The 23,041-nt window shown below is 36.9% G+C and overlaps 3 protein-coding genes across 3 annotated transcripts; 2 read left to right on the top strand and 1 right to left on the bottom strand.

The window, feature by feature from the left end:
• The first annotated feature begins 558 nt into the window (after nucleotides 1-558).
• LOC137713676 (uncharacterized) lies at nucleotides 559-1,929 on the top strand. The gene has a single exon (XM_088683668.1). The coding sequence runs from the start codon at nucleotides 688-690 to the stop codon at nucleotides 1,711-1,713; it is 1,026 nt and encodes a 341-aa protein (XP_088539794.1). The 5' UTR covers nucleotides 559-687; the 3' UTR covers nucleotides 1,714-1,929.
• Nucleotides 1,930-5,793: 3,864 nt separating this feature from the next.
• Nucleotides 5,794-7,931, top strand: LOC137713933 (zinc finger protein CONSTANS-LIKE 6). Its single transcript, XM_068453294.2, has 2 exons — nucleotides 5,794-7,091; nucleotides 7,476-7,931. Exons 1-2 carry the CDS (start codon nucleotides 6,087-6,089, stop codon nucleotides 7,764-7,766), a joined length of 1,296 nt encoding a protein of 431 aa, XP_068309395.2. The 5' UTR covers nucleotides 5,794-6,086; the 3' UTR covers nucleotides 7,767-7,931.
• A 6,540-nt stretch (nucleotides 7,932-14,471) lies between these two features.
• On the bottom strand, nucleotides 14,472-16,435 carry LOC137712944 (NADH dehydrogenase [ubiquinone] 1 beta subcomplex subunit 10-B). Its single transcript, XM_068452151.2, has 3 exons — nucleotides 15,971-16,435; nucleotides 15,844-15,885; nucleotides 14,472-14,816 (listed from the first exon to the last, which is right to left on the bottom strand). The coding sequence occupies exons 1-2, from the start codon at nucleotides 16,257-16,259 to the stop codon at nucleotides 15,854-15,856; spliced, it is 321 nt and encodes a 106-aa protein (XP_068308252.1). The 5' UTR covers nucleotides 16,260-16,435; the 3' UTR covers nucleotides 14,472-14,816; nucleotides 15,844-15,853.
• Nucleotides 16,436-23,041: the final 6,606 nt, after the last annotated feature.

Here is a 23,041-nt window from a genome sequence, read left to right as displayed (position 1 = left end):
TTTTCTCGGCCGTTGATTCCAAATCTTCTGCTTGTTTTTTATTCTGGGATCTTTTTCTGATCTGGGTTTCCGATTTCTTGTGTTATTTCCCCAGATTCTCTCCTGTTTTGCTCTCTGCTTGCATAAATTAAGTTTTTTTTTCGAGAAAACAGAGGAGGTTGGCACAGAAGATTTATGTCGTCTAGATTTTGTCTATCGACTGGAGCTCCGAAGAAGCTCTGGAAATCTTATCAGTCTCTCTTTTGCATGCACGAACAGATTTCATCTGTTTTTGGCATGCCATTAAGATCACAAAGGTATGTGGGTTTTATTTACTAATTATTAATTTATTACTCTAGTGTTTAATATTATGTGTTTTCAATTTTCAATTTTTATGATATTTAATGTACGAAAGAACATCAATATTTGTGCTTCGTGGAATTTTGTTTGATGGGTTTTTTGTTTTAGGGGTTTTTGATGGGTTTAAGGTCTTTGATTTGTTGTCATTTTTGTTTGCGTTGATGAACTTTGTGCAGGAGTTGTTCTGGAGTGAAGTGCTTTGAGGCTTTCAGATACAATTTTCGATTTCAGTTTCGATTTCTGGACTCGGGTTTTTGAGGGTTTTGGGTTTTTCTTGATATTTTGAGAGAATTTTTGTTTTCTTTTTCTTGTTTTTGGGTATAGGGGGTTTAGGGGTTTGAGTTCAAAATGCCGGGGATGAAAACCGTAGTCTTGAATCAACATGTGAGCTGGAACAAATTGAAGAAAAAGCAACCTACCATGGAAGAGAATGCAGGTTACATGAAGAGAATTCGGATTATATACAATGATCCTGATGCCACCGACTATTCGAGTGAAGATGGTGAGGAGTATGATATTGAGGGAAATCTATTTCAGCATTGTAAGCGCTTTGTCTCGGAGATTTTGGTTGTGGAAACGGAATGTGAATCATCTGCAGGGACCAATGGAGGCAAAATTGGTCATAGGATGGGCTTTGATGACTCTAAGAAATGTAATAGAGTGCTCCCTAAGGGAGTTCGACGTAGAAAATGGGGAAAATATGCAGCGGAGATTCAAGATCCTTTCCAAGGGATTCGAAAATGGCTTGGCACTTTTAATACAGCAGAGGAGGCTGCCGCTGCTTATCAGCAAAAGAAGCGTGAGTTTGAAACAATACAGTCACAGCAAAAGATTAAGAGCCGCTGCAGAAACATTCAATTATCAGATACGCATGAGTTTGAGAGTTCGAAATTAATGGAGGGAGCCAAGCATGAGCTTCAGGGCGTTCCTTCATCAGAGGAGAGTCAGGATTCATCGTTTTGCCATCCGTCACCATCATCTGTGCTTGAAATATCTGGTTCAGCTTCGCTTAGTTTTGAACTCGAAAAGTTGAAAGAAGAATCTTGTGTGGAAGTTTCTGGGGGAGAAGGCGCTGTGCAGCAACCAGTTTTTGAAGAAGAGGAATCCATTCCAATGTTACCACCATTAGATGTCGAACAGTTGAATTTGGGATGCAAGGACAATTACGTGTTTTCTAGCTTGGACCAGTTCTTTGATGGCATGTGTGGTATTGTTGATGATGGTACGACAGACATAGTTGATTATCCCGTTTGCAACGATAAAAAAGGCGAGGTTATATGTCTTCCCCCACTCGACTCAGATTTTGGTCAGCAGGATTTCTCTTGGATTGATCAGAAACCAGAACAGGTTATGTCCATGAAGTTTTGTAGTTAGGAATTACCAGTAGTTTATCTAGTACATGTTGCACAATAAAAAGCTCAAGAAATGTTTGAGCAGCAGGTGTTTGAGGTTATCGTTTCCTATGTTCGGAGAGAGTTCTTGGGTTTTCATTGTGCTTTTCGGGGCCGTCCCAAGATTTTTCCAACTCTCATGACTTAGAGTGGTAATATGTGTGAGTAAGCTATTATATATTGAACCTTTGTTTCCTCCTTTTCATTTTGTATTAAGTTAGTAACGACGAATCATCTGTGTCAAACTATGATTTGATTCGTCAAATTATGATTTTCAGGTAAGTAGGAATGACTTCGGGATCATTGTCGATTCTCAGATGTAAAAAGTTGCTTTGCTAAATGTTTAAGCGAAAGACAACTTGGCAGACAAGAATCATGTAACATAGGAAGAGACAAAAACAGTGGGTTAGGATTAGTGTATAGTGTGTGTCTGAGGAGGCGTGTTGTTGAAGGATAATTAAGGGCTACTAATATGGCCTGGAAAGGCGGCTAATTGAGGTTAAGCTGTCACTTTCAATTGATAAAAACTTTTGAGTCCACATGCTTAACCATCCATGATTTCGCCGGCACGGTTCGATTTCGATGGGTCCGAAGCCACATTCAATAATATAAAGATGACCAAGTAAATTATGATATGTATAGAGGTTCCAAAGGGTTCATTTAAAAATATTTTTAAAATGACTAAAAACGGTATTAGAGAAAAATTGTGTTTCAAAATTGCTTGAATTGCTTCCTCAAATATCAGTTATGTGCTTCTTGTAGGAAGTATTTCAATTGTTTTTGAGAATTCACTTGTATTTTTACTAAAGATTGATTCTAAAAACATTTTCACCAACACTCTATTCAACCATTTTAAAAGCACTTCGAAACGAACCATTTAAACTTGTACGGAACAAAACGTAAGTACCCTCCCTGGGTCCCAGCTTGAGTAGGAACTTCAGTACTGCTGCTATCATCTACCAAAAGCCAGTTCACATACAACGGCAAGATGATCGCTGCCCCAATGCTGTAAAGCAAAACCGAAACTTAGGAGAATTACACAATCCCTTGCTAACTCATCACACTTACAAGTTTTCAGGTCAATATCTATGAGTATTTCACTTGTTATTTATCGATCTCTTCACTTTTCTACTGTATTGAACACAGTGAAGAAGCTTATGATGCTCTCTAACTCAAATAATTATTTTAATTCTCCTTTAAAGCAGGCTATGTAACTGATAAAGCATAAATAATTATGTTAATTCTCCTAATTGATAAAAATAAAAAATAAAAAATTCTCCTAATTAATCCTGTAATCGCATATATATCTTTACCTCCATCAGCATCACCATGTTCTTATCCACCCATGGAAATGGGTGCTTATACAGGAACGAGAACACACGGCCCCAATATCCCTAATCACAGCAGATTGCTTACTCAATCTTCATACTACATCTTGTTGGTAGCCCTTGCCCTCTACTTTTTCTTGTGATAAAATTAATCAATGCCGGTTCTAAAGGTTCCCCATGTAAACTTCTTATTCTTTTGATTGATGTTCTGCAATTAGAGGCTCAATCCAACCAAAGAAATGACACAAAATGTCAAAAGCAGCAACATTTGCAATGTAATAGGCTTCTCCCCCCTTTCATTCGTGTCGTTTTAACTTGTAACCTAATAGTCACATTTGTTTGGAACATTCTCAGGCTCCTTAAGTTTCCACGCAAATGTCAAATTCTGTTTGTGCAGACTACCACGGATCATAATTACCCTAATCTGCCCACTCATGTTAGCAGCTAAAATGTGTCAACGGAATTATGCTCACAAGTCAGAAATCTACACGAGCTCAACCCATTATAAATTGGTATGGGTTGGGGTCGCTGAGCTATCCCACTAGGAAAACTTACACATACTATTTCAGTCCAAACTCTATCCAAAATGTCCAATGATTATCTGATCATCACATCGACTGCTTCTTCTTCATGAGGAAATATGGCTTGTAACTGTGTGTATTAGCCACCGCCATTAGTATTAGTATTTTTCTTATCACATGTCACATAATAGAGGAATACTAGTGCGACATAATATCAGAGATTGTACCACAAAAATCTGCCCCTTTTCATAGCACAATTTCAAACTCAATATTGCTTCTTTTTATTTATTTATTTGTTTAATTTAATTTGAGTTTTGCTCTTTTAACCAAGCCTGAGTTGTTATAATCAACATACCAAACGTAATACAGACCACATTAGGGACTGAATCAGTCCCAAATACCCACAACATGGACTGTTTGTATCAGTGTGTAGTGACTGTTTTCGTTGTTGTGTGAGTAGTTTTAATCAAATAGCCCATTAGACCAAACTGTTTGACAATTAAGTCTAAATTGTTCCTGCAGTGTGTTAGAGACAGCACGCAAATCTCCACCATGAACATATGTATGTGGAGTTCAGTTCCCTCACCAGTACTGGCCATTCGTTCTTGTCCCAAGCCAAAAGCTAGCTAACGTGGCACCTATCTTTTCTTAGAGCACACAGATGTCGAAAGCGAATTCGATCCCACTATTTCATCAGTTGCCTAGATTTCAAGCCATCATGGTCAAATTGACAATAACATTGTACTACGATTATTATTGTTCTTGGACATGATTTATGTATCACGTATGGATGATAAACTTGCAGGATAGTTTGTTTAATACATGTCGAACCCATCACTCTTCTTCCCTCGTGATATCAATACCAATCTTTCATAATTATGCTCTCTTAAACTCAATTTATAGGGTTTAGTGGCCGCAATTTGAGTTCTAGAGAATTGAGGCTCAAGTTGAATTTTAAAAGATTAAATGAGACTTGAGTTCAGTTTCAGCTTTTATAAAGAGTACGAAAACCATAGACGCTACAATAACAAAGTTTGGATCTGGCATGGGCAGTTTTTTTTTATGGTTTTGTACAACTTTGGCAGCATTCTAGCCCATACCAAGATTGGTTTTTTGCACAGAAATTTAATGAAATTTCGTCCTGGCTTTACGCACCAACTGTAAACTTGTCTTGATTAGCAATTTTTCAGCTGAATATTGAAAAGAAAAAAATTTATCTTCTTATTACCAAATAATCACACACAATTAGCAAATGTGGATGTGTCCATATTACCATTCAATTGTTTTGCACTTGTGCGTGTGAGACATTCCCAAGGCGTCCTAGTCAATCAACTTGCTGCTAACGATTGTGGGCGGTGACACAATAGAGATATTTTTCATTGTGCCCGGAATATCGGATGATACACCACGTGTCATTATAAAAATAGTGGAATATGTGTCAAAAGGTTAATAACTTAAAAAATAAAATTTCTTATATAAAAACACGTGGTATACCACTCGTGTTTCGGTCATAATGAAAAATTTCTTGACACAATAAGATGGATTCAATTCACGATCAAGTGGTTGGTTTTGGGTAATACTTTGGAATTTATCTCTTGATTTGTAATTTGGAGTTCTCATAGCCCACTCGTTAGTGCTAAAGCTGCTCCTTAGCGCTCATAGCCGCTCATTAGTGCTAAAATTACTCTTTAATTCGTAGTTGTACTATTACTGTTTTTATCTCAGATTCGTTTACCAACATAAGTAATGAGCAACACAACTGAATTTAGCAGATGGTCCCGCAGAAAATTCATCATCTGGAGCAGAATCACATTCACATAGTGGTTTAGGGTGAAAGTGAGAGATGGGAGCCACAAGAGAGTTGAAAGAAACCCTAAAGAGGGGGGGGGGGGACCAAAAACGAGTTTTTAAAGGTCTTCATATGAATTAATGAAATTATAGAAACAAACCAACAAAATATTCTTTCTCATTTTTCTCCCATAAAACACAGTACATAAAAAACACAAAAGAGGGCAATTGTGGCCTTCCCTAACCCTAGTTTGGTCCCACATGGATCCCCCAATTTGACTTGCAGCCAATAAGAGTTCAGAGAAAAAGATGAAGCTCAGAAGCTTAGCCAATGAGCAGTGATATACTACCTCCTTGTGGGTCCCGAGAAGCTTTAGCAACATCCTCTCCTCTTTTCCTAATGTAGCAAAGCACCACAACAACAGCAGGGGCATGAAGGTAAGAGTAAAAGCTGGATCTTCCTTTTACTCTCACACTCTTCTCCCAGTCCCCACGCTATAATTATTGAACCATTTGGGCCCCTAAATAAATATGTGAAGCCACCTTAATATTCCTTGTTCATGAGTTGTGACTACTTACAACAAAAGCACTTTGTTCACCTCAACATTCCTCCTGAGTTCAGTTGTGACTTATAACAAAAGCACTTGTTCATCGGTTTGATTCTTGCTAATTTTATCAAACACTTTGCAGTTTGCTGCTGCTGCTGCTGCTGCTGCAATATGATCACTGATAAGAAAGCTGCGAATGCAATGGGAGGCAACACAGCTCGAGCTTGCGATAGCTGTTTGGTGAAACGGGCACGATGGTTTTGTGCTGCTGATGATGCTTTTCTTTGCCAAAGATGCGATGCCTCGGTGCACTCGGCGAACCAGTTAGCAAGCAGACACGAAAGGGTTCGGCTCCAAGGTTCATCTTTCAAGGCCAATGAGCCGATGCAGCTGACTGCAGACCAAGCTACACCGGCTTGGCACAGGGGGTTCAAGCGCAAGGCACGAACCCCTCGCCACAACAAGAAGCCTGGATTCGCAATCAAAGAGGAGCAAGAGAAAGAAGGGTTACACCCTCCTCTACCTTTTGTTCCGGAAATTGGGTGCGAAGAAGCAAATTTAATGGAGGATGAGGAAAATGAAGATCTAGAGCAGCTTCTTTATAGGGTTCCAATTTACGACCCTTTTGCAGCCAAGCTTTGCAATATTTCATCAACTGATCAAGTTGAGAACAATACTGATGCTATTAATCTCGATGATGAAGAGATTGAGATCAGAAATATGGGAGATAATCATGAAGGAGTACAGGATGACTTGGACAAACTGGGAGGGTTTCTACCGACGGATATGGAGCTCGCGGAGTTTGCTGCTGATGTGGAGAACCTCCTTGGAGGGGGACTAGATGAGGATTGTAGTGACATCAAAGGAGTCCTGGGGCTATTGGACGATGGTAAAGAAGTGAAGGTTGAAGAGGAAGTTGAAGGGATGGAATTTAATCCTTCTATCTTGGATTGGAACTTGGATTACGATAAGTCATCAGCTGTACCGGTACAAATGGGAAGTGAGGACAAGGAGGAAGAGGAGAAGCTAGTCCTGCTCACGGGGGTGAAGAGGAAGAAGATATGTTTGAGGCTAGATTATGAGACAGTCATCACTGCCTGGGCAAGTCAAGGCTCTCCGTGGACGAACGGAACTCGACCGGAACTCAACCCTGACGACGTCTGGCTAGACTGCATGGTAACGATACTACTCTCTCACTCTCTCTCTCTCTCTCTCTCTCTCTCTCTCTCTCTCTCTCTCTCTCTCTCTCAAGCATACTCATTTGAATCACTCAGGTGTACTCTTCTGCATGTGATTACTGTCAACTGAATACTGAAAAGAGTTAAAAAAATCATGTGCATATGATTACATTATATTCAATGATTCATAATTGCATATCAAATCCACTAGACATTTTTAATTAACTCTGTGTGGATGATTGCCTATATAATTATAATCTATCTACCTTGTGTTACTTAAGTAAGACTATTATTAAGCTAGCAAAATTTTTACAAAACCTAATTAGGTTTTTTTTTTCCTTTCGTTAAAAAATTAGGGTTATGTATTATGTGGTTATTGCAGGGTATGTGGCCTACAGGAATTCCTCAACCACATGGAGATACTGCAGGATGTGTAAGTGGAAGAGGCGATGACCGGGGAAGAGAAGCAAGAGTTTCGAGGTACAGAGAGAAACGAAGGACACGATTGTTTTCGAAGAAGATAAGATACGAAGTTAGGAAGCTGAACGCGGAGAAGCGGCCTAGAATGAAAGGTCGGTTCGTTAAGAGGACAACGTCCAGCTTTGGTGGGGTGGGAAGTAGTAGTAGTAATGCTCCTGCGGCTGCATTTCCCTACCTCATGATCAATAAATAACAGTACGTAGCTGTAGTTCTCGTGATGATTTTCATGAACATCCCAATTTTGCTTGTTTAATTTCATGGCAAAATTGGACTGACGTTGATGTATATATGCAATGTGCCAGAAATATAAGGCCTGCATTTGTAGAATAAATGAAGTAAGTTGGTAGCTTATAACTAACACAGTTAGGGTTGGTTTGGTATTACTATGCTTTGAAAAAAAAATGATTTTGTTGTACTGTGAGAATAAGGCCTGGTTTGGTACTGAGGTGATTCTGAAAAAAGCTAGTATCAAAAAAAGCTAGGAGCTATTTTTGTGTTTGGTAAACATTCAGCTTCAGTTTTTTTTCACAGTTTTGGGTGAAAAAAAGCCAAAAACAAGAAGATGCAAAACTCAGCTTTGAAAAACTGGTTTTTTTTCACATCTGTTTTACATAAAAGTTTACCAAAGACTATAATACTGCTTTTTTTTTTTTCTTTTCAAAAGCACTTTTACAAAAAAGTTTACCAAACACTCTGCTGCTTTATTTCACAGCTGCTTATTCTTACAGCACAGTAAAAGCAGCTTTTTTTTCAAAGCACAACAATACCAAACCAGCCCTAAGCCCTAGTTTGGTACTGAGGTGATTCTGAAAAAAGTGGCTATCAAAAAAAGTTAGGAGCTTTTTTATGTTTGGTAAACATTCAGCTTCAGTTTTTTTTCACAGTTTTGGGTGAAAAAAAGCCAAAAACACAAAGCTGCAAAACCCAGCTTTGAAAACCCAGCTTTTTTTCATATCTGTTTTACATAAAAGTTTATCAAACACTATAATACTGTTTTTTTTTTTCTTTTTTTTCAAAAGCACTTTCACAAAAAAGTTTACCAAACATTTTGCTGCTTTATTTCATAGCTGCTTATTCTCACAGCACAGCAGAAACAATTTTTTTTCAAAGCACAGTAATACCAAACCAGCCCTAAGCAGCTGTGAAATAAAGCAGCAAAGTGTTTGGTAAACTTTCTTTTGTAAAAAAACAATATTATAGTGTTTGATAAACGTTTTTGTAAAACAGATGTGAAAAAAAGATGGTTTTTCAAAGTTGAGTTTTGTAGCTTTGTGTTTTTGGCTTTTTCACCCAAAACTGTGAAAAAAAAGCTGAAGCTGAATGTTTACCAAACATAAAAAAGCTCTCAGTTTTTTTTATAGCCACTTTTTTCAGAATCACCTTAGTACCAAACAGTGGCGAAGCTACGTAGGGGCAAGGAGGGGCGGCCACCCCTCCGGTCGTCGGAAATCAACACTGAAATTGAGGAACCGCCCCTCTGGTTCGTCTTTACTCGTCGGAGAATCTGGTTCTGTAACGACTGCATTGCTCTGTGTGGGGCTGCTAGGGTTTTTTTTTTTTTTTTTTTTTAAATACCTAAGTCATACGATGTCGTTTTGGACCTGGGTTTAAAATTAATTTGAAACGACGTCATTTTATTGAATAAAAGCTTGAAACTTCGCTTCCTTCTTGGGTTGCAAACTTGGAAGCGTGTCTGTATCTTTCTATTTCTCAGACATTCCCTGTCTTTTTTCCTCTCTCTCTTGGATTGTTTACTTAGTCTATGGCATTTTTTCTGCATCCCAAATCAGCTGTGATCAAGTAGATCAGAATCCATTGGGGGCGGTGCAGACATTGCTTATTTTGTATTTTGTATTTTGTATTTTATGTTTTATTAATTTTTCCTTTGGCTAAAATGCAGTACATAATTAAAATGAGAAACATTTACTCTTTTATATTTCGCCCCTCCTTCTGGTAATTTCTGGCTTCGCCATTGGTACCAAACTAAGGCTTAATCCTTCTCTTTCACTACTAATAACTAGCTAGTCCTGGAAATCCGAAGCTTCACTGAACAAGATCAGAAGAGCTCTCTCTCTCTCTCTCTCTCTCTCTCTCTCTTATACTTAGAAAAACACAATAACCAATATAACTTTGAAAATATGTGTGCTAATTTATGTATGTATAGCTAACAATTTGTTGGCAATAGCTACTAGAGTTGAGTAACAACATTCATGTTTTCTAAATGTACAGAAGAGTGAAATTTTTGAAATCCCCCTTGAACTTATACGTACTTAACTTCTTATTACCCTTTCGTGGGTTGTACATGCCTTCATCTAATGAAAATTTGGATGGAATGTGAAGAAAATAGAAGGTATGGGGAAATTGGCTACAAACATTAATTTGAGTCCGTAATTTACTAAAAGAAAAGTTAAGAGTAAATCAGAAGGCAAATACAAGTTCATGGAGTATTTTGACAATTTACTTAACGGACTCCTGGGTTGATAATGATATTTTAGTTTACTTCTCTACATCACATTTAATCAAATTGGCAATTGAAAGTTGATTATTAGAATGCCTAAATGTGAGCGTTCAACCAAAAACGAAGTCGTAACGGTTACAGAGATACAAAAATATCTTTCAAACACGACATAGATAATACACGTACAATCATAATATCATATATATCTTTGTTGTTATGAATATGATGGTACAATATATATATATATATATATATGTATGTATGTATGTATGTATATATTGATAAGTCAATTTCGTGGATAAGTACCCTAAAAAGCTTTTGTGCACAGCCATCACATAAGTTGAAATAGAAATCACGATTCAGAAACCAAGTCACAGTATATTTTTTTTATCCACGTTTTTGGGAGCACGGTTAAATTTTGATTCATTTTACTGGCAAAAGTTCAATTTGAAGAGAGAAAAGGGAAAAAAAAGATGGACAAAACCTGGCCAAGTTGATCAACAGATTCCAGCATTGGGTGACATTCACCACTGTAAATTCCATGCAGTTGCTAATTGGTAGATTCAGTTAACGCAAATAAATGTCTTGGAATAAGAATTAGGGTTTCTTCCTACTAGCTAAGCAATACCAATAAGAAGACGATCTTTTTTGTCAGATATTTGCATCAGTAGAGTCTTGTGGAAAAAGAAAAAACGTGGTTGTGTTTCTCACGAGAGAAGGAGAAAGTGATAATGCACGTGGGTGAGGACCACCAAACAAAAACCCTAAGCCCCATTCTATTTATACTGATTTGGTTCTGAATTATTACATGGATATAAATGAATGAATGAACTTTTTTTTTTTTGTTTTTGTTTTTTTTTTTAAATTCAGTCCTTAAACTGGCAATTATGGTTGTGGTAGTAGCAGTGGCGGGTATGGTTGTGGTGGTAGTGGTTTAGTAGTATTGTGGTGGTGGTGACAACCAAAAAAGTGTAAATAAAAAACTAAAATAAGATAATACATAAAGGAAACCACTGCTCTAAAAATCACCGCTTAGTGTTGGCTCTCGATTAATTCTTAAGAGTTTGAAAATTAATAAAGGGCACCTAAGCTTTCTCAGGTGTCCGACTAGGCGCCCACTTCGCCTGCTTAGACCCGTATAGGTCATGACTCTTACTTAGATAGAAAATAGAAAACTTTTATTTTGCATTTTATTTTTATTCAATAAATTGTAAGAGACTAGTTGAATACTTGAATGAACACCTTGGTCCCCATATTTTTAACATGTTCTATTACCTTATTCTATATGTCATTTTATTTTATATAATACAATTAGTATTTTTTTTTAAGTATAAATAAACACTTATTTATAGAATATATATACTTAAATCCACCTAGTCCGCCTCAGTCCTGCCAAGCCGCCTAATCACTAGGCACCAACTCACTACCCGACTAGCACTTTATGTCTTTTAAAACCTTGGAGAAAACTATGGAGTACTTGCAGTGGAGTTACCAACCATAGATGACCAATTGGGCTTGGAGTTGGACCCACTCTAGTGAAAGCCCAATGGAAATATCTTAAGCAGCGTTCAACTCCATTACCATTTTAGTATAGTAAAACTTCTATAAAGTTATAAAGTTGTGACCAAATCGAATTTATAACTAGGGATGTTATTATATTAATAAAAGTGTCGTTAAAAATTATTATTTGTTGACTTATTTACCCTTAATAAATGCTAGTGTTTTCTAAATAGAATTTCTTGGGCGCCAAGTATTTTATTTTGTACGTACAAGCTCTAGCATCAACTCTAAAAACTAAAGCATTGTCCCAAACTAGTTTAGATAAATATTATAGTTCATCTTAAACTTTTTTGTGATATTGCATTTTTTTTTGTTTACTGATTGACAATCATTATATGGAGACGTGTTTCATTAATTAAGATGAGATAAAGAAAAGTTATAACTTATTCTAATATGGAACAGGAATATTTTTTTTATGATTTTAAGAAGGCTATTCGTTTATTGAGCTTCTTTCAAAGCAATCAACCACCAATCCTTTTCTCAAGTCAAGTAATATAAAAAATAAATACAAAATCAACACAATTATTATAATTTTGCATACATGGGATGCGATGTGAACTACTAATATAGTTTAAAATACAGCTTATTATCAAGATTTTAGACTAATTTTATGTAAAATTAATCCAAAATTTCCATTACGTCTTCTTCTTACACGTCTTCCATAATATTTTTATAGTTGATTATATGCCTTATATTGACATCGACAAGTACACGAAGGTTTGTGTATATATACATACAGGTTCTTTATGCAATGAGATTTCATTTTATTATTATTTTTAAATAAGGATTAATTGTGGGATTCATTTTACATTGAATTTCAACAATCCGAACTGTTTATTTTGTAAGTTTCTATTCATAGATCATGCTTGTAAAAATTCAATTCAATCTGAAACCATTTGCCTATTTAATTATCATGATGAAATTTCATTGTGTCTTATAGAACAAAGTGTTCATTAATTTCTTTGAACTCAATTAGATGTCTTAAATATTTCCGATTTGGCTAATATTTTGCAAAGATAATCTATGAGGTGCAACCTGAAAAATAGACGGTTTGGATTATTGAAGTTCGATGTGGTGTGTGCCCCACAACTAATTATGTATATGTAAGATGTAGAATTATGGCTCGTTTGGAAGTACTTTTAAAATGACTAAAATCGCTTTGGGAAAAATGTTTTTGAAACCAATCTTTTGTAAAAGTCCAAGTGAACCCTTAAAAAAAAAAAAAATTAAGTATTTTTTGCAAGAAACACATATCTAGTCCTTCTTCTAAAAAGCAACTAAAGTATTTTTAAAACTCAAAATCAATTTCACTAAAAACGTTTCGAGTTATTTTAAAAAGACTTCTAAATGAAACCTTATATAACTTGAATATTAACTAGCTAATCAATTTGTTAAGAGCGATCATACAACAAAGTCACTTTGTTAAGAGTCTAGATGAATACTTTGGATTCTGCTCCCACTCAAGGACATGGGGTAGCTTATTCTTAACGAAAATTAAGAGACATAACTAAGTAGAAAGTATATAAAGTCAAAAGAAAGTGTGAAGATCACTTCCGATTCTATAAGTTTCTCTTTAAAAATAACCCTGATTCAATATGTCATATCTAGACCTTCCAGTGCCATTAGTAAACGTTGAAAAGAAATCTTGTATAATTGTTCGGTTCATTGGTTGTCTTGCCGTGCCGTGCCTGAAGAAGGTTAAGATGACAAGACAGCCACCATGATGTAAAACCAGTTTTTATATTTATTTCTTCCTTCGTTTTTTTTTTTTTTTTTTTTTTTTAATACGAGCATGCAACAAAAATGTTATCATGTAATCTTCAAAATGTAATTTCTAAATTACGTTTTTATAACATATGATCAGTGTAGAATGATTCATTTAGAATGTCAATAACAAAGCAACGAGGTGCATAAGTGTCCTTGCTCTTACTTGAAGATATATTTGTTGAGGACAAAACCTATCACTCCTCAATACGTTATTATGCATCATAGTTAAGAATATTCCCATACTGTCATCATCATCGGGAGTTAAAAATTCATTGTGTACCATACAAGGAAGAGAGAGAGAGAGAGAGAGAGAGAGAGAGAGAGAGAGAGAGAGAGAGAGGAGTCATTTTCTAGCATTGAGAGAGAAGAGAGCGAGGGGAAGAGCTAGATTACTTGCAATATAAGTGATCGATCTTGAGGAGCCGATATCGATATGTGAATATGATGGATCGACGGAGAGGGAACTCCCTTCGGGCCAATTCAGAGGGCTGAGGAGTGGCTAGAGCTGTCATCTCATGCATTTGGCTACTCCCCTTATATTTCCCAACCCTAGTAGCGTGCTGTGCTGCCTGCGCAGCTGTAGAACTCAATTTAGCTGTTGCATTGGAGATGATCGATATACTGAGTATAAACGGTTTGGCCCGGTGCACGGTGTGGGAGCAACTCCTTCCGCGCTTGGTCCGCCCATTGGACTGAAGGGAGCTCCGGCCACCACCGGCTTCATCACGCCAAAATTAACAGAGTCAAGTGCATGATTTTCTTTTCTTTCTGTTGTCTGCTTTAAAGACCAACCATTCTCATCCTTGTCATATTCTCGTCGCTGATAATCGTTGGATGTTCCTTATACTATCTTAATTTTCATTAAGGTTTGATTAATCTGCTTGACAGGAAAGAAGAAAATAAAGTTGGAGACCTGGAGCTAGCGGGGATGATGTGGTTTTACTCGACAGAAGAACGTGTGCTCCGGATGAAATTGAAAACTTTTCGGGTTTTCCGATTTTCTTCTTCCGATCACCCTGCATGTTAAACTACCAACACTTTCAAGTACTTGGCAATTGTCGGGTTACAACCTTCGAGTTGAGAGGAGCAACAACTGCGGAAAGGACCGCAATAAAAACACAAATTGTAATGCTTTAGAGAATTAGCAACTGTTTTTCCTTGACACTTGAGTGTGCTCAAGATTTATGATCCATCATTCATACATATCAAAAAACAAGAAACTTATTCTTTTCTATCTAGGCAGAGGCCTAGTTGAAATCAAGATTTTTGGAAGCTAACAAGCGAGTTAATCTACTGAAAAGTCGAAGCCTGAATTCTGGGCCGAAAACTGTAACAACAAAGAAGAGATGAGACTGGTTTTACAAAGTCTAGAGATAAAAACAGACAACGAAATCGTGATGCTGTGATCCCCAACTTCCCTCCAATTTCTGCATTTCACTGCAGCCCAAACTTACTCACCTGCATGAAGAAAACATAATAAGTAAACCAATTATAACTGCCGACCTCTTCATTCACATACAACACCGAACATATCACACCACAGAAATTTTGGACTCCAAGTCGAGCAACAAATTTCACAATTCGTGTTAAATCTGCACGAAGAGTGATGCAAGCAAAGCTCAGTATTCATGTCATTCAACAAATTCGACTTAAATGTTCAAAACAAAATGAAGGTTCATAGCAAGATTGCACAAGTAACCTTCTTTAGCTCCATAACTCAACTCCAAACTCAAAATCAAATGAGTAGATTGAGAGACTTGAAGATCATACCACCCACAGGCCTGTACACCAGAATGCATATATACACAATATTCTCGTGCTTTGTGCTTTCTCAAGTTGAACCATTACTGATTTGTTTACCATAACTCTGTTTCCAAAAGTTACCGTAGACCCTACCAAATTAAAGATGATAAGCATTCCAAGTTGAAGACTTTCAACTTGCTCAAGACCTTTCAATGAACCGTCCAAAAACTTAGATGCGGAAAAATAGACATTATATACGAAGAATCATGAAGGAAAAATGCCCCAAACGCAATAAAGGAAGTTGCAGGGGTAAAACCCGGAAGTTTGTAGATTCATGTCTTTGGTTTTATGGTCCAAGTGTTCTCATGTTTATTATCTGAATCGAACTATCGCTAGGTAGCAAAGATCCATCAGAATTGGATTGACCATTCTATCAATTCTCAAAAACTAAAACTGTTAAGCATTTGTTCCTGCTGACAGTCTCGTTTCGATCCAAGTGTTCTCATGTTTCCTAGCGTTTTCTGTTTGAATAGAACTCCAACCTAAAACCCTAAATCATATGCCTCACCAGAATCAAAAAACGAAAACCCGGGTCATAATTCGCAGCAGAAACGAGCAAATGGAATCGAAAAGCCCCGAACTTGATTAAAATTACACTCCAAAAACTGAAATTTCAAATCCAAACAAAAAAAATTGCAATCATATTATCAAATTGGCAGCTCAAAACACAAGAAACAAGTACCTGAAACCGATCACTCGGACTCCACCGGCTCCGGCTTCGGACCTGAAATTCCCAAAAACAAAATCAAAATGTCAATTAATTAAGAAAACTGGCAAATGACGGGAAAGGATAGGGTACGCTGGCGGACCATGGAACTCGTAAGGACGGTGGTCCTTCCCCCAACCGATGCCTCGAGTGGACTCGAGGTACTGGTGGACGAGGTGGCGGCACTTCTGGAGGTGGTTGACGCCTTCGATGCGGTAGCACCAACGGAGTTTCTCCCTGATGATCTTGGCCTTCTCGATGTCAATCCACTTCTCCCGCACCAAGTGCTCCCTCATCTCCAGCATCGCCACCGGGTCCTTGTACGGATTAGCCGGATCGAAGTCGTCCGGCGGCGACTCGTCGAAGTCCACCGCTCCCTTCTTCCGCCCCATTTTTCTCGCGCAGTTTTGGATTGCTCACTCTCTCTCCGTTTTGGCTTCGATTTTCGCAGTTTCGCAGCTCGTTGCTGTCTGCAGCTGCTTCAGGTTGTTGAGCTTTTGGGTTTTTGGGCTCACGATTCGTGAGGCTCTAGTTTTGGGCTCATCTCCATTGATAAAGCACTAGGCCTATTAGATTGACGAGAAAAATAGTATTTTCTCAATTCGATTTTGGCCATCCATTTTTTGCTACTTAGTAGTGCGGACTACTTGGAAGTGCATTTTCATGTTAGTGATTCTCACACTCTATTTTCATCTCTAAGCACTATTTGAGCTTGAGCGCAAGTGATTTGGTATACTTCATTGACCAACTCGTCTAACATGCATCTGCCTAATTAAGAGAGAGGGAAAAAATAGAGTGCAAAAGAAGAAACGATAGTGACAATCAATATCCGTTTCCTCTTCTAATAGGCTTTGAATTCGTGTGATTGCTCGAGAGCAACTTAAAATATTATTCACATCCATCTTTGATGTTTGTGATACACAAAATGTTATGGGAAAAGGATACTCTTCGGATCCTTTTTGTGGGGATCTGGAAATCAATCAATCATGTCCGTTCATCGTACATCGTGCGGTCAGAAATCATTTTAAATTTTAAATTTTAAATTGAATAGAAATAGTACCTAACGAAAACTGATCGCACGATTTATGATAAGCGGACATAATTGATTGATCCCCGAATCCCCACAAGGAGTATCCGAAGTGGATCCTTTTCCAATGTTATGGTCGGAGCCCTTTATTTAGAATCCAAGTGCTTGACTTGACAATTGTCATGATCAGTTCAGTCCTAACTTGATCAAAGGGGCAGGGTGAGGTTGAACAGGGTAAGCGAGGTTCGTTCTCACTTCTACTCACTCAAATTACAGACCTTAAATTTTATTCGATACGAAAATTGAAGGATATCTGTCTAATATTACTGGAAAACTCTGCAGTTATTTAAATAATTATATTAGTTTTTTGGTTTTATTAAGAGAAGTAAAGAGCAAAAATTAAGTTATATCCTGCTGAGAATAAGTACTCTACTGTTAAAGTTGAATCATGGTATATGAAAATATGTTACCAAACAAAAATTGTAAGATTTAATTTATCTTTTCATGGATTATTACAATCAAATCTCGGATATGCCTAATTAGGGTTTTTTCTTTCATAAACGATACGATATTTACAAAGCATTATTAGATTACATTCATAACAAAGCAACACCACACCACACTACACCACAATGACACAACTAGTTAGATATCAAATTTATCAAAAGTGTATGCTGTCATAGCATCCATATGGAGACAACCACAACAATCAGAAGAAAAAGGCAGATAGACTGAGGTCTCAATCACTTCAGCCTCATGGAATTAAGGTCTACTAGAAGCATTATTAGATTGACTATTTAATCACGTAACGAATACACTGCAAAAAGTAAGCACAAGAAAATTCTACCCTGCCAGAAAGTGCCCTACAACAGCTTGTACGCCGAACCTCTTTTAATTGGTTAAAAGATCTTTACCCGACGAAATGTTCATTTTGCAGAGGGAATTTGGTCAACATTTAGGGTTTACATATTACGAGATGGAAAGTATTCGTAGGGTAAACTTTTATTCATCGAGCAAGATTTTGGCACCAAGAAGAAAAAAAATGACGGGCAATACTTTGAGGTTTAAGGGATGAACTCCTAGTTCTACAAAATGTATTTTTGGTAAAAATCTTCTTATAATCCATGTCAAAAAATTCAAAAACAAGGATATAATTAATCTAAACCTAAATCTAAAGGTATTTGAACCTAAATAAAGTAACGTAGGAAAAAAATTCAATGGACAAAAAAAAAAGGAAGAAAAAAAAGAAAATGACACATCGGTACTTCGTTACCGATCTTCCTTGAATAGTATCAACGATTTAAAAGCTAAATTTAAAAATTACTTTTATATTTTTCAACTTTAAAAATCAAAGAAAAATAGTTTCGGGACCTAATATACAGTAGGATCACATCCAAAGTTCTTGCAATATTTTCCTTAACTCTAATGCAAAATATTTCCTAAAGCTATAAATTTTAATTTTTTCACAAAAAAAAACTGTGAGTTATAATCCACGTTTTCCAATTGATTTTGAGAACTTTTACTGTGACAGCCCGTCACGAATTATTTTTATCGATGGTGTGAAATTACTAAAGTACCCTTGAACATTTGTGGCGTTGTGTGGTTTAAGTTTTGGTTGTGGACCAATATGTTAAGTCCCTAATATTTTGGAACCAATTAGGAACTTAGACTTAGGTTTTTTTTCTTGTTTTTGGTTGGTTGCAAATTGGACCACACACACACACCCAAACCTCTCCGTTGACTCTCTCTCTCATTCTCTCGGATTTCATCCATTTTACGTACAAGTCATACGGACACCACCCAAACCATTCCATTTCTTCACGAATCGAGGTCGAGGAGGATGTTTTTATGTTCCTTGCAAGCTCAGGAACTCATCTACACTATTATCTGGGCGTGAAGCCTTCATTTTCCCGAGAAACCATAATCTCTAATTTGAGCACTGTTCATGCAATCGTAAATGTGAAGTTTTGAGGAGATTTTAAGCTGCTAGGAAGCTTTAGAACATCTTCATGAAGCTCGGAGAAGAAAAACGAAGTGTTTTGGACGTCGGGAAATTGAGTTTGGCGAGTTTCAAGTTTGGCCAGATTATCGAGGCTTCTCCGGCGAGATCCCATAGATTTCAGGGCTTGAAATTGGTAAGGTTTTGTTCTTCTCGTTGTAATCTTTAATTTGAGACAAATTTCATGGAATTTGGTTGAGAAATGGAAGAGATATGAAGTTTTAAAGTTTTTCCAATTTTCCGGTGACAGCGACGGTCTGGCGAACCAAGGAAGAAGATGATGGAATATTCTATCGGCGTTAGGTAACTTTAACGGCATATGCTACTTTTTAACGGAATATTCCATTACGGCGTTAATGATTTCGTCAGGTGCCTGCGCATGGGGGTGCGTCTGGCCGTGCCTTGGCCGGCATGTGAGGGCGCTTGGGGTCATGAAATTTTTTTCTAAAAATATGGGGATGTTCGTGGTGTTAAGTAGATCACGTTGGTATATTCAAACACCTCATTTGAGAAATGTATGAGACGTTATTAGCTAGTTTTGTTTATGTGCTTTAAATTAACGTTCATATAGTTGTTTCGCATGTAGGTGAGACCTATCCTCAAGACGAGCGCAGTCAATCGAGACTTGAGGGCTATAAACCTTCCACATACCAGTGAGTGGGCTTTTGTTTTTCCGTATATACCTATATACTTGAGATTTTTCCCATAAAATTGATTTAAATGAAATTATGTTTGAAATGCCATGCCTATTGATTTATGCTTAGACTATGAATTTGTATGATATGTGCATATTGTGATTTGACGCGGTGGACGCTCAGGTAAGTACCAGGTGAGTTGTAGATTGTTTATGTGAATTGATGATTATGTGAGATGTGTTGAGAGCTCATAAACCTGCACTTCGGTTTTAGTGTTCCCGCCCAGAGTTAGGGCACAGTCCTTCATGTGATGTTCACTTCCCGTACCATATGCTCATCTTGGATCCAAGTTAGGTGCACAGTCCTGTCGTACAGACCACTATAGGTGGTTCCGACTCGTAGGTAACCCACGATTATTCGCACAGTTTTTACGTGATCGTATCACTTGAGCGTATTTATTTATACCCAGTCCTATCGTACAGACCACTTTAGTTGGTTCCGACTCGTGTGCAGGTATATTTGTTGAGATGTGGATTTGAGCCATACAGGTCACGTTAGGTGACTCCAGCTAGATGGATGAGCTCTAGATTCAGTCGTACAGGTCACGTTAGGTGACTCTGGCTGACATATCATTTGCATTGATTTATATCACTTGGCTTACATATTTTATTGCTGAAATATTCGACATGGCATATATGTGAATTTTGTTATTTTGAGCATGGTTGTGGTATAGATATGTATATATTTTCTGGGAAATTATACAGGTTTTACGACGAGGGGTTACAATCTTTGATAAATGAAATGGTTTTGAAAAGCTTTGTTTTTGCCGACTCACACTTTCTGTTTTGCGCCCCTTCAGGTTCTAGTTAGGAGTGCTTTTTGGTGGCTTGTGAGGAATCCACGGCAGCTCTGACAGATTATCACCATTGTATGGTCACCTTTGGGTGTTGTATAATTAGTATTTGTTCTTGCTGGACTGCACTTAGGCTACTTATCCTCTGATTGTGAATTCACACTTATTTTCGTCTTGCACCTTATCTTATATAGTGCTCTAGTTAGTTGGATTTTATTTATTCGCATTTCTTATATCAATATTGCTTCCGCACTGTGCACATGGCTACATCACCTTCGCGTAACGGCCAGCACGTCTTGATTTCGGTTGGGGTGTGTCATTTACAAGATTCATTATTAGCTAAAAAATGAGTCATTATAGTCGCACCACATGTTTTCTAAAATTAATTTAAAGTTGAAAAATAGAAAGAAAAAAAATGTAAGCTAGGAGTGGGGCCCCCAAAAGAGATTTGTAGGTGTGGAAAATTTTAGGAATATCCTAAATTAATTTTATTAAACTTGTGGTGCAACTAGAATGACTCAAATTTTGGGTTATATTGAATCTTGTAAAAATCCTCAAAATTCATTGGAAAACATGGGTTATATAGCTCACAGTTGTGCAAAAAAAAATTGAAATTTTTAGTTGTAGGAAATATTTTGCATATGAGTTAACGAAAATGTTGCAAGATCTTTGGATGTGATCTTACCGTTTATTAGGTCTCGAAACTTTTTTTTATTAATTTTTAAAGTTGAAAAAAAAAAAATATAAACTAATAGCGAGGCCCCCAAAAAGATTTGTAGGTGTCAAAAATCTTTGGAATGTCCTAAATTAATTTTAGAAAACATGTGGTGCAATTAGAATGACTCAACTTTGGCTTATAATGAATCTTGTAAAAGTTCTCAAAATCGATTGGAAAACATGGGTTATAACTCACAATTTATGTAAAAAAATTGAAAATTTTAATTTTAGGAATATTTTGTGTCGGCATTGACAAACATGTTGCAAGACCCTTGGATGTGATTTTATCCTTTATTAGGTCCCGGAACTATTTTTCATTGATTTTTAAAGTTGAAAATAGAAAAAATAATGAAAGCTAATAGCGGGGGCCCCAAAGAGATTGGTAGGTGAACAAAATCTTGAGAATGTCCTGAATTAATTTTAGGAAACATGTGGCACAAATAAAACGACTCTAACTTTGGTTTATAACGAATGTTGTAAAAATTCTCAAAATTGATTGAAAAAATGTGGGTTATAACTCACAATTTTTGTAAAAAAAAAACTGAGATTTTTAGCTTTAGGAAATATTTGCGTTGGATTTAAGGAAAATATTGCAAGAACTTTGGACGTGATCCTACCGTTTATTAAGTTCCCAAACTATTTTTTACTGATTTTTAAAGTTGAAAAATAGAAAAATATCTATAAATTTAGGTTTTAAATCGTTGATTTCAAGTGTTTAAATATGAATTATAATAGATTTTGCACGGAAAAATATATTTTGAAGAATATGAATATGATAGTTTGTTGTTATGATAAGAGATAAAAAAAAATAAAAAAAAATAGAGAAGGAGTGATATGTATGAAGCTAGCGACTTTTCCTGCTTAAAGCCGCTAACATGCTAGCGATATCTTTCGAAGAGGGTCAGTAGCGAAGTACCGATTCTATCTTCTTTTTTTTTTTTTTTTTTTTTTTTTTTCCATTGAATTTTTTTTCTTCCTACATTATTTTATTTTGATTCAAATACCTTTAGATTTAGGTTTAGATTTATATCCTTGTTTGAAAATTTTCAACGAAGATAAATTTTACAGAACATGAAAATGATAGTTTGGTGGTGTGGTATGGGAAAAATGAAAATTTAACAAAAATAAAAATAAAAATAAAACATAAAATGAATAAATTAATGGTTTAGGCGCAGGGAGACGCAACTCAAACTCACGCCCAAGCCCAAACTCGTGCGCTCAGGAAGGTCCAAGGCGTAGTAAAAGCAGTGGAGGCTGATGAGGTTTAGAGTTTAGGAACATGTGAATAGTAACACCCTGAGTTCAAGTGTTTAAGGGCATGTGAATAATAACACCGTGAGTTCCGCGTGTTTCAACGCCTGGCGCACTTGAATTTTTTCCATCGCCGCAACACAGTGGAGAAATGTTTTTTTTTTTTTTAATTTTTAAGAAGGGGTTCTATGTTAAAAGTTATGACTTTAGTGTGAATTCTTTCATGGTTGATAGCAGCTTATAAATGTCCCACCCTTAATAATAATGCTTCGTCCGGCCAACCATGGTTGACCTCTAAGATTAAAATGAATCCTTACACCCTATTGATAACGACCTATAACTGCCCAACCCCGGGCACCAATGCTTTGTGCGGGCAACAATGGTCGACATGTGCGATTAAAATTAAACCTACCCTCTATAAATGCCCTACCCTTTCCATTTATGGTTTGTATGGCAAACCATGGCTAACACGTGGGATTAAAACTAACCCTACCTGTGACAGCCCGTCCCGGATTATTTGTACCGTAGGTGTGAAATGACAGTTTTTCCCCTAGTGGTTATGTTTCGTTGTGTGGTTGTTTTGGGGTTTTGGTTGGCTACATCTGGACCATACACACACACCCACACTCTCATCCTCATCTCCCTCCCTGTCCCGTGTCTCTCTCTCTTCTTCTTCTTCGTACAGACAAACC

The sequence above is a fragment of the Pyrus communis genome, chromosome 14, assembly GCF_041283825.1.
Source record: "Pyrus communis isolate YQ-2024b chromosome 14, ASM4128382v1, whole genome shotgun sequence".
Classification (NCBI taxonomy): domain Eukaryota; kingdom Viridiplantae; phylum Streptophyta; class Magnoliopsida; order Rosales; family Rosaceae; genus Pyrus; species Pyrus communis.
This window is presented reverse-complemented; position numbering and strand designations above follow the sequence as displayed.